Source organism: Phodopus roborovskii, unplaced genomic scaffold (assembly GCF_943737965.1).
Source record: "Phodopus roborovskii unplaced genomic scaffold, PHOROB, whole genome shotgun sequence".
Classification (NCBI taxonomy): Eukaryota; Metazoa; Chordata; class Mammalia; order Rodentia; family Cricetidae; genus Phodopus; species Phodopus roborovskii.
In genome coordinates this window covers 7,660,679-7,671,561 of record NW_026126469.1, presented here as the reverse complement: position 1 = coordinate 7,671,561, position 10,883 = coordinate 7,660,679, and the positions used below count along the sequence as shown (strand labels likewise).

The 10,883-nt window shown below is 44.6% G+C and overlaps 1 protein-coding gene across 1 annotated transcript in view; it reads left to right on the top strand.

Annotated features, from left to right (window-relative positions):
* Nucleotides 1-914: 914 nt before the first annotated feature.
* CUNH3orf70 (chromosome unknown C3orf70 homolog) overlaps nt 915-10,883 on the top strand; it is a 44,808-nt gene continuing 34,839 nt past the window's right edge. Inside the window, exon 1 of the mRNA XM_051191189.1 lies at nt 915-1,283. Within this exon, the coding sequence (XP_051047146.1) occupies nt 1,094-1,283 (190 nt within the window). The 5' untranslated portion in view covers nt 915-1,093. The remainder of the gene's footprint in view (nt 1,284-10,883) is intronic.

The following is a 10,883-nucleotide window of genomic DNA, read 5'->3' as shown; positions in this document are numbered from 1 at the left end:
CTCTTTTCTTGTTCAGCCTTGGATGGAAAACCTTTTTGATGCAAGTTGTGGCCAGGAGGGAAGGTAAACAAGCGGACTTGGGGAGGTAGGAGAGGGAGCTGCAGTCTGGGCAGCCACACCCATTGACCAAGCTAGGCCCTGGGGCATTCCCATCTGTGTGCCAGTGGTCCAGGACAACTCCAAACAATCTTTACGCATACACTATTCCATTTCAGCCCACCACACCGCCACACACACCCATGTTCAACCTATGCAGTTAATCATGCTCCCCTCCCCACTTTAGCCCCCCCCCCAACCATTCGACTCTACACACGGGCAACACACATAGACATTACATGTCACTTAGTGATCACCTCTCTAACCCCATCAAGACCCAAACCTAACACATCCTCCCACCCTAGCTGCTGGACTCCCCAAGCCCAGCACTAATTCCGGGCAGCTAGTGCTGGGAAGAACCCGCTAGGTCTCGGGTCCCGGGTCACCGCCGGCTGCCGCTCCGCCGCTCCTGGACCGCCGCTGGGGCGAGCCCCGTAGGACGCCGTGGCACGCCAGGGAGGGAGTGCCAGGGCCGGGCTGACCGTGTGCCTAAAGGCTGCGGGAGAAGGCAGCAGTAGCCAGAGCCACCCCCACCCCACGAGCGCGCGGACGCGTGCGGGACGTGTGCGTATAGGGACCCAGCTGACCGTCCTCGCGGCCCGCCCTCCTCTTCGGGAGGCGTGTGGGACCGACTCGCGGGGGCTAGGCTCGCAGAGGGGCGCGGCAGCCTAAGTGTGCGCGTGCGCGTGCAGGCGTGGCGGCCCGAGGGGTGGGGGAGCGGAAAGGAGGGAGCAACGGTGAGGGCGAAAGAGGGAGAAGGGAGGTGGGAGCAGCGAGGAGGGTGCAGAGGAGAAAGCTGGGAGGAGGGAGCAAGGCAGAGGGCGCAGAAGGGACCAGGGCGCGGGGAAGTGGCAGGCCCGGCCCGGTCGCTGCGCCCTCCCGGGGCGGCTCCTCGGCCAGCCTGTCCTCTCTGCGCCTGCAGCCGGAGCTCGCCCGCGTGTTGCCCGGCCCGTGCCGCCGCTCCCGGGCTCCGGGTCCTCGCTCCGCACCAGGAGAGATGAGTGCGGCCGCGGCGCCCGAGCGCGGCTGGAAGAGCGAGAAAGTGGACGAGGCGCAGGCCCTGGCGCGGAGCTGCGCCGCTCGCAGACCCGACTTCCAGCCGTGCGACGGGCTGTCCATCTGTGCCACGCACAGCCACGGCAAGTGCTTCAAGCTGCACTGGTGCTGTCACCTGGGATGGTGTCACTGTAAGTGGAGCCGCGTCGGCCTGTGGTCGCCCGCCTGCGGCCCGGCGCTGCCGGGACGACGGGAGGAAATCCCGGGGGAGCCTAGCTGCAGTCACAAAAGGGGACCTCTCCGGCTCAGGGCAGCCTGGGTCTGGTCAGACGTGGTAAAGCTGCCAGAGCTTACTGGCAAGGAAACCTTTTCCGAGGTGGGGGTAAGGATATGCCCCTTTCACTTTCTTGCCTTTTCTTTCTGGCTGCTATTTAACAGAAAGAGCCCATAGAAGTCCAAGTGATTCTCATTTATTCAAAATGAGAAAGAAGTATGAAGGATGGCTTCGAAGAAGTTAAAAGGAACAGTCTGAAGAGTAAACTTAGACATCCAGTTATAACATTTGAGCCAAGCCAGAACTAGTCTAGACCAGACCCTTTCTATTTATCCTGCAAGTTTTAAATAGATTAAACTTAAGTATCCATTTAATCAGAACTCCACAATTTGATTACTTTGGCATTTAGCTTAATCTCACTGATGAATCATTTCTTTTTAGAAACATTCTAAAGCCTGTTTTCACATAATCTTAGATTAGAGGGCTTTAGAGTGTGTTTAAGACACATTTTCCAAAGTGATCTTCAATCAAACTTATTTTTTTCTGTTATTCAGAAGCAAATGACTCACAAGGAGAGATATGCTATGTAACAAATCTTTATTTACATTAGTTGAGAATATTTGAATATCTTAGTTGAATTTGTGAATGAAAGCATAGAAAATCTTTGCTTTTCCCATATAGATTCAAGGTACATGGGCTGAGAACAAACATCGATTTTGTTGTTGTCCCTCTGCTGATGGAGCCAGACAGAAAGTTTGGCTTCTCATCACAAGTGTGGCTTCAGAGAAGGAAATATGGGTGCTAAAGTACACAAGTGGCATGAATTCACTGGGAGTCCACACAAATGGTGTGTGGTGTGGAGAAGGCCATTACCTTCCCTGCTTCCGATCCATCCCTTCCAGGTAGTGTTGATTCCTGGGAAGTGTGGACATGGTCAGATTCCTCCTCATTAATGTAGTGTGGATTTGCCACAGTCTTCCTTATACATTCTTTCCTCTGTTCTTACATGTACCTTGTGAAATCGTGTGTGCATGGGCACACACATTCTCAGTTGCATCTGAGCCATGACTCACATGAGGAGGTTAGAGGGTAACTTTGTGGATTTGGGGGAATCCAACTTAGGTTGCCAGGGTTATGAGGCAAGTGACTTCAATTCAGTGAACGATTTTGCTATCTTTCTTCTTACTAAGTCTTACACAATCAGCTCATTCTTCTCAGATCATCTTGGTCTCTACTCCAGATATGCATATTTGGATATTCCAAGAATTTCTCACACACATAGCCATTCTTTCTCTTCACCCCTTGCTATTCTTGAGTGAAGTAGGTTTCCCAAAACAGGCTTGAACTTCATGTTCACTGAATGGTTGAATGGAGATCGCCGCCATTTTCCACAGAGGCTGTTGTTTGTCCTGTTTCTGAACCACCCTTCCTGCCTGTCCTTCCTCTCACAGTATGGTATCCGTGGTTTTGCCCTGAATGTGTGTGCTTATGTTAGGTGAGAAGTACCTGAGTTCTGGTCTGGCCAGTGTGGACCAGACTGCACTCTTTATCTTTGAGATGCCACTCTGCCTTTGCCTAATTGCATCATGTTAGCCCTTCTCAGACCTCTCGCACCAAGCTTGCTGCTGCCCCTGCAAACTGAGCTTGTTGTCTGCTAATGCCATTAAGTAAGCTTTAAAACTGGTAGCAATTAATATACAGCTTGACCATCTCAAAGCTGTGTGCATGTTTTTGGAGACAAGTACTGATACCTTAGGGATTTATTCTCATTATTTTATTTTATGAGAATTAGTCCAGTCTACGGCCATACCACCCTGAAGGTGCCCGATCTCATTTGATCTCAGAAGCTAAACAGGGTTGGGCCTGGTTAGTATTTAAATGGGAGAATTAGCCCACTTTTCTAAGCTACTAGATTTTAGTCTTGGCTCTATTATTGGGTGTGTGTAGCTTTTGTATATCTCTGTATATGATTCCTCCTGAGTTCATGTCGTTGCGCCAGTAGTAAACTTCTATATCTCACTCTAGTTACTGATAAAGTGGTTAAGAGGGAAGGACAGAGTCCTGAATTCTGCTGATAGACCTGCACTTGAAGCTGATAGCAGCTCCTTAAGGAGCTCTTGTGGTGGCTTCTCCATGGTTACCTAGTTGCCTAAATGCCCTATTATCATCTTGTGTTGTTTATGTCCATCTGGGTCAATGGGAACTTGGTCAATTATATTGCTGCAGTCCCACAAACTCTGGGATTTTACCACTGCCTTTTAATCTGTGCTCTTTCTATATGAAATCCTCTTTAAAAAGAAAATTAGACTGAGCTCAGATAGCTCAAATTGGTTACATGATGCTTCCTGTTTTCTTTTAAGAGACCAGGGACTGATTTTTAAATAATCCAAATTTAGGAAAGGATTTCCATCAGGTATACTGATATTGGTAGTTCTTTATGATTTATTTCTCACTGTGTGTTATCGGTGTATTTATAGTTATATGTGTATAATGTTTGTACGTGAGTGTGAGTGAGGTATGTGTGTATGTGTACATATATGTGTATAATATCTATGTTCATATGTGTGTGTTTGTGTGTGAGTAAGGGTGTGTACTGTCTCTGTGTGTATACGTATGTATGTGTATTGTTTATGTCTGTACATACTTGTGTTTTTCTGTGTGAGGGAGGATGTGTGTGAGTCCCTGGGGTCTGTCCTCCACCTTCAGCCTTAGGTCAGAGTCTCTTTGTTGTCTGCACCCTGGCTAGACTGTGAGCTTCTGTGGATTCTTCTGCGTCTACCTCCTGCCTCAAGGTAGTTAGTGCTGTGGTTGCAGACACAGGCTTCCATGCTTGGCTTTCATGTGGGCTCTGCAGATTTGAACTTGGGTCTTCTCACTTGCATGGCAAGAACTTGGCTCACTGAGCCATCTCTCCAGGCCTTCATCTATTCTTTGTGGTCTCTGCCAGGCTCCTGTTCTGTGTTCCTGACTGGCAGTGATTCTGGGGCCTCATTCATGAGCAGCTGTGGTACCCAAAGCTGCCAGGTGTTCCGTTTCTGTCCCCTCGTTTGGCTGGGTATCAGTTCTAACTGCCTTTATACCAAAATAAAATTGTTCTTTAGAGAAGCAGTTAACATATTTGAGAATCTTGTTTTCTGGCACAATTCTTATAATCTGTTGTATCTTACATATTTTCTCTTCACAAGATGTTATAAAAACAAAGTACAGGTATGAATATAGCTGCATCCCACCCTTTAAACAGACTCTGAGGATGTGCTCCATGGATTTTTGTAATTCCTTTGAAGTCATATATGATATAGATGAGGACAACATTGGTTTGTTCATTGAGGCTGAGAGTATGAAAATGAGAGAGATATCATCATATTCGAGAAAGAATCAGAACAATTAAGCAAATTCAGTATATATAAATATATACATGTTTACAGAAGACATGTAATATATATATATATATATATAATATATATATATATATACTCATAAGTACATCCTTGCATAATTATTGTGTCTGGTTAATGACTAGTTTTTGAGAGGGAAAAAGAAACTAGGACTCTTACTATGTTACTTAACTCTTCCTAATATGAATGATTTTGAGTTAAATGAATGAATGAACGAAGGTTCCTAAGAAAATAAAAAGGAAGACATGGCTTCACCACAGAAGAGGGGTGGGAGAAAGAGTAAACTGTGTGAAGGTATTGGAAAGTAGACTTTTGTCCTTGAGTAGATATTTATTTAGAAGGAAGAAGAAAGTAGAGATGGATATAGGTGGGTGAATCTGAGAGATGTTTAAGGTGAAATCCATGGGTGTGAGTAGACAGGGTGGGGGAAGGAATTAAGTTTATTAAGAATAACTTCTAGGCTTCTGACCTTTACAGTTGGAGGAGAGCAAGTGAGATGGTGGTGTTTATGAAACCAGGCTTGCATTTGTTGACTTTATGTTTTCTTAGTTGCATACAGGGTTGGAGAACTCAGAGGAAATCTTTGGGCTAGACAGAGATGGTATGGAAGTTTCCTGTTTACTTAGAAGTTGCAGTTGGAGCACTTCTATGGTGAAGTGTGGTATCTCCAAGAGCAAGAAGACAACTCAAAAAATAAAGATTAGGCTTTGTCTTTAGACCAGTGTTGAGAGTCAATGCATGAGGATAAAGTGCCAGAGAATCTGAGAAGACTAGAGAAGAGACATCTGCAAAGCAGAGTGCTGCAAGGGCAAAGGGCAGTGAAGTCTGGAAGAAGGGACAGTAAGATGTAACCAGAACTCATCCAGTTGTCCCTTAGATATTGCTAAGAACACTCCTGATTTTCTTTCTCTCTCTCTCTTTTTTTTTCTGCTGAAAAGAGGATGAAAGATTTAGTTCTGGAATCATCACTTCAGTCATATACCGATGTATTAATCAAAGCAATTGGAGATGGATTCTTCAAGGCAAAAGACAACAGAGTCCTGGAGTCAAGAATCAGGACACGGAGGCGATTGTTCACTTGTGCTCACTGATTACTAGTGACAGATTAAACTGAATATGCTGAGGACAGTCTCTACAATTGATGCCATTATGTCCATGTTGATAAAGAAGACCCAGCGAAGTCCAGGAGTGTCCCCAGGGCCAGAGAGCTAGTCAGGATTAGAGATTGTATTTGGACCCAAGTATGCCTAATGCTGCAGTCTTGACCCAGAACCAAAACAGAGAAACTTAGAGTTAATGAGCAGAACCAACAATTCAGGTCCATTTGAGCCATCGATGCAGAGAGTGTTTTAGAAATGGGCAAGTGTCACTTACAATAATGAAATCCAGAAGAATGAGAGCTGTAAAGAGGCTGCTGGATTTGGAGAATAAAATCCAAGTGAAGGGTTATGAAAGAAAAAGTGATCAGACAGTGACAGGTGGGGTTGAGTGGGTGTACATGAGATGATGGAGGTGTCACTAGCAGAACTCAGAGTTGGCTTCATAAAGTCACACAATAGATGAGCTCCATTTCCTGCAGAATGCATCTCAGAACATGTCTGTCCCTTTCAGGTTGAAAGCAGAGTGGGACTTAATGTTATCTAAGACAATATTAGCATATCTAAAGAAAGTCTGTCTTCAGGGAAGGTAGAAGAATGGAGACATGGGCAGGGCTGGGAGTGATTTTTCAGGGCTGTTTAGGGGAGACCATATGCTACCTAAAGAGTGGGAAGCCCGGTCTTCAGCATGGCAATCTGCAGCGTTTGGATATAACTGAATCCCTATTTATCAATGACCTATACAGAGGTAAAGAGCTGATTAGAGAATTTAGCTGTTAAAACTTTAGAGCCAATGTACTTTGTTAGTAGGTTATCATTGTAATGTTTTTTTTTATTCTAGTGTTCTCTTTTCCCATGTCCATACCACAAACTCTAGGAAACGGGTTGCTTTTTAGGATAGCTCTGTCATACCCACAACCCTGGCAACTATTCAAGGAGCCATTGAAGGAAGTGACAGTGGGACAGCCAGAAAAGGGTAATGAAGTAGAATGGTCAGCTTCTACTCCTTATTTCTTCAAAAGACTGGAGGTTTAGCTTGACCTTGACTGGTAGTTGAAGAAAGCTCAGATCTTGAATGGGAGATGTGGACTAATGTTCTGGATGAGTCTAGAGTTGTCAGAGCTGGAGAAAGCTGGTAGGTGTCTTCACAGCAGACTGGTGCTCAGGAATGTGTTGACCTCATCAACAGTGTAAACAGAATGCTTATTGAGACATGCTGAAGTCTTTCTGTATGAGAGTCTGTGTTAACTCACCTGCTGCCAGCAACACAAACTGAACAATACTGAGAACATGAGTGTAAACATAAATATTTAGCAGATAGTTTAATACCATGTCCATTTAGCAAAACATCAGAAGTAGGTTCTTCTGTAAGTCTCAGGCATTTGAATACTTCATTGTCCCCATTTGGTGGCAGGTGACAGTCTGGGGAGAATTAGGTGTGGCCTTGCTGGAGGAAGTATGTCACTGGGATCTGGGCTCTTTTGAGTTAGTTCTCCCTACTTCCTGTTTGTGGTTTGAGATGAGGTCACTGAGCTGTTCTTGCCACCATGCCTCTGCTCAGTCATTGGCCACTCTAACCCTATGGAACCATATGCCCAATTAAATGCTTTATTTTATAAGTTGCCTTGGTCATGGGGCTTTATCACAGCAACAGAAAAGTAACTAACACAAAAAGCACCTGTAGATAGGAAGAATTTATTTTATCTCCCAGTCAAGGCATAGCCCATCGTAACAGGGAAGTCAGAGGAGCAGGATTTGGAAAAGAGCAATGGCAGCATATTGTGTTCAGCTCTCCTACTCAATTTTATGTAGTCCAGAATCTGCTGTCCTAACAATGATGGGTCTTCCCACATTCAGTAAGTGTAACTAAAATAATCCCCAATGGGCATGTCCAGAGGTCTATCTCCCAGATATGCATGGTCCTCTAATTCAGTTACAGTGTGGTTGGTTATGCCATAACAGCTATGCCATTATAGTATAAGTGGGCACGTCTTGCCTGGCAGGCATATGTATGTATGTTCATATGTTTATATTTGTTTTTGGTTTTTTGTTTGTTTGTTTTTGTTTTTCGAGACAGGGTTTCTCTGTGGCTTTGGAGCCTGTCCTGGAACTCCCTCTGTACCAGGCTGGCTTCATACTCACAGAGATCTGCCTGTCTCTGCCTCCTAGATGCTGGGATTAAAGGCGTGTGCCACTAATTCCCAGCCAGACCAGTATTTTAGTACAGGTTTCACAGCTTGGTAAGACCATTGATGACTTTTCTCTGCCAGCAGCCCACATGGAACCTTATGGCATTACAGGAGTTGTCTAGCATGGATGAAGCTTTCATCTCATTTCCAGTGTGATTTTTCTATGTCCTGTAACCAAGATTTGTGGTGTCTTCAGCAATGTGGTCTCACCATCAAGTTTTTAAGGGGAACCAAGATCATCAGCAATAACCTGTATTGATTTGGGGACCGCTTGGCCTCTGGGCCTTTGTGACCAGTACCCTATGGGGAAGTATCTTACACCTGGCACTGGTAACACATGGCTTTTGAGAGAAGGATTATCTACCCATGCTAGATATCTCCATTCAAGCTTTTTTTTAAGTTGAAAATTTTGTTTGTGCTTTAGACAGGATCTCATTAGATAACTGTGGCTGTCCTCGAACTTGCTATGTAGAACAGGTTGGCTTCAACCACCACAATTGGCATTGTATTTTTAAGTTAGTTTACAAAATAGGTTCCTATGTGAGTGTTTCGCATATCCTTAGTTTTGGCTGACTCTCGATCTCTCTTCTTCTCTCCTGTCATTTCCATACCCACTAAATCATTCCCTGTGTTAGTCTTCCTTCCCTGTGCCTTCATATCACACATGTTCTACTGTCCCCTCCCTCCCAGGGCCTCCTTACCTAGCCCCCAACGGTTGTCCCTTTCTAGCTTCCTGGCTCTAAAGTCACTCCAAGACACACACCTAAATGTTAAAGTTAGTGAGTGAAAACACAGAGTTTATCTTTCTGAGCTGAGTTACCTCACTCTGTATTTTTCAGCTCCATCCATCTCCCTGAAAATTTCCTAATTTGGTTTTATGTACCACTTATTCATTCCCCACTCATCAGTTGGTGACATCTAGCTTGATTCCACTTCCCAGCTATTTTGAGCAGACAGAGCAGCAATGAACATGGATGTGAAGGCGTCCCTGTAGTAGGAAGTGGAACCCTTTGGGCACATTCTCAGGAGTGGGATAGCTGAATCATATGGTGGCAGTTCTAGTTTTAGCTTTTGAGAAACTTCCACACTGATTTCCACAGTGGCTACACAAGTTTACATTCCTGCCAGCAGTGAGTAAGGAAGGGTTCCCCTCTCTCCACATCCTTTTCAGCATTTGTTGTCATTTCATTTCTCAACTTAAAGCATTTTTGGAGAATAAATGCACACTGTATTTACATAATTTTCATCTCTTCCTCTCCCAACTCCAACTCCTATCACGTCCCCTATTCCATCTCAAATTAATGACCTCTTCTATAATTACACACAGCAAACCAAACAAACAAAATAGCACAAAATCTACTGTGTCCATTTAGTGCTGTTCTCATGGGATGACCAGCTGGGATTGGATAATTTATCAGGTGATTTGTACCTGAACAAGATTGATTCTTCCTATCTCAGAAGCCTTTGCCAGTAGCTGCTCATCTTGGGGTGGGGACATAAGAAATTTCCCCCGTCTGCATCAGTATGTCGATTGGTCTGTTACTGTGCAGGTCTTGTTTAGGGAACTGTATTGTTTCAGAATCCTGCCACATCTGCAAGACACTACATAGCCTCAGGCATCCTGGTCCTCTGGCTCTTATAACCTCTCTGTCCCCTCTTCTGTGATGGTCCCTGCGCCCTGGGGGTAGGGATTGCATTGCAGATGTTCCACAGGACACCCCATTGTCACCTGTTCTCTACATTTTGACTAGTTGTATATTTCTGTCATGGTCTCTGTCCACTGAAAAGGCAAGCTTCTTTGTTGAGGGTGAGATCTATCTGTAGGTATAAGGATATGTACTTACAGTTATAAATCATTGGTTTATGAAAATGACAGTAGTGACGTCTCCTTTAGGGTCTATATTGTCTACAGCAGTGGCTAATTGAATAGGTTTACAGTCACAGACACAAATTACCCACTGTTGGACAGGCCTAAAGTCCAGTTAGTCAGCTGTTAGTCACTTCCAAGATAGATATGCCACTATGGCACTGTCTTAGTAGGGTTTCTACTGCTGTGAAGAGACACCATGACCATGGCAACTCTTACAAAGGAAACACTTAATTGAGATGGCATCTTATAGTTTCAGAGGTTTAGTTCATTACCATCAGGACAGGGAGCATGGCAGTATACAGGCAGACATGGTGCTGGCTACGTTTTGATATGCAGGCAACAGGAAACAGAACGTATATTGGGTGTAGCTTGAACATATACGAGACCTCAAAGCCTGCCTCCACAGTGACATACTTTCCCAACAAGGCCACACCTACTTCAACTAGGCCACACCTCCTAACAGTGCCACTCCCTTTGGGGGCCATTTTCTCTCAAACAACCACAGGTACCATTAGGGACATTGTGCCAAATTGATTATTATGGTTTATAGGCTTTACAGCCTGGTAGGACTACTGATTATCCAGAGCCAGTTTGTACGGAACCTTCTAATACTATGAGAGTTGGTATTCAGGTATGAGTCTTCCAAGTCAATTCTCCAAGTCTTGTGTCAGAACTATGTAATATCTTCAGCAATGGGTCTTACCTTCAAGTTCAGGGAGGCAATCAAGGGCAATGACAATAGCCTATATTGTTTTGGGAGTCTCTTGGATTCACCTGGCCAACAACTTGAAGGGAGGTATCTAAAGCATGACACTGGGATTTTTGATAGATTGTCTTTGGCTCTTGGGGGGGTATTATCACTCCACCATCATGACATAACTCCATTGTTTGTGAACATACTTATTATATATGAAGTTTTGATGCTTATAAAATAAGATTGTCTTGTGGATTTTTCAAACATCATTA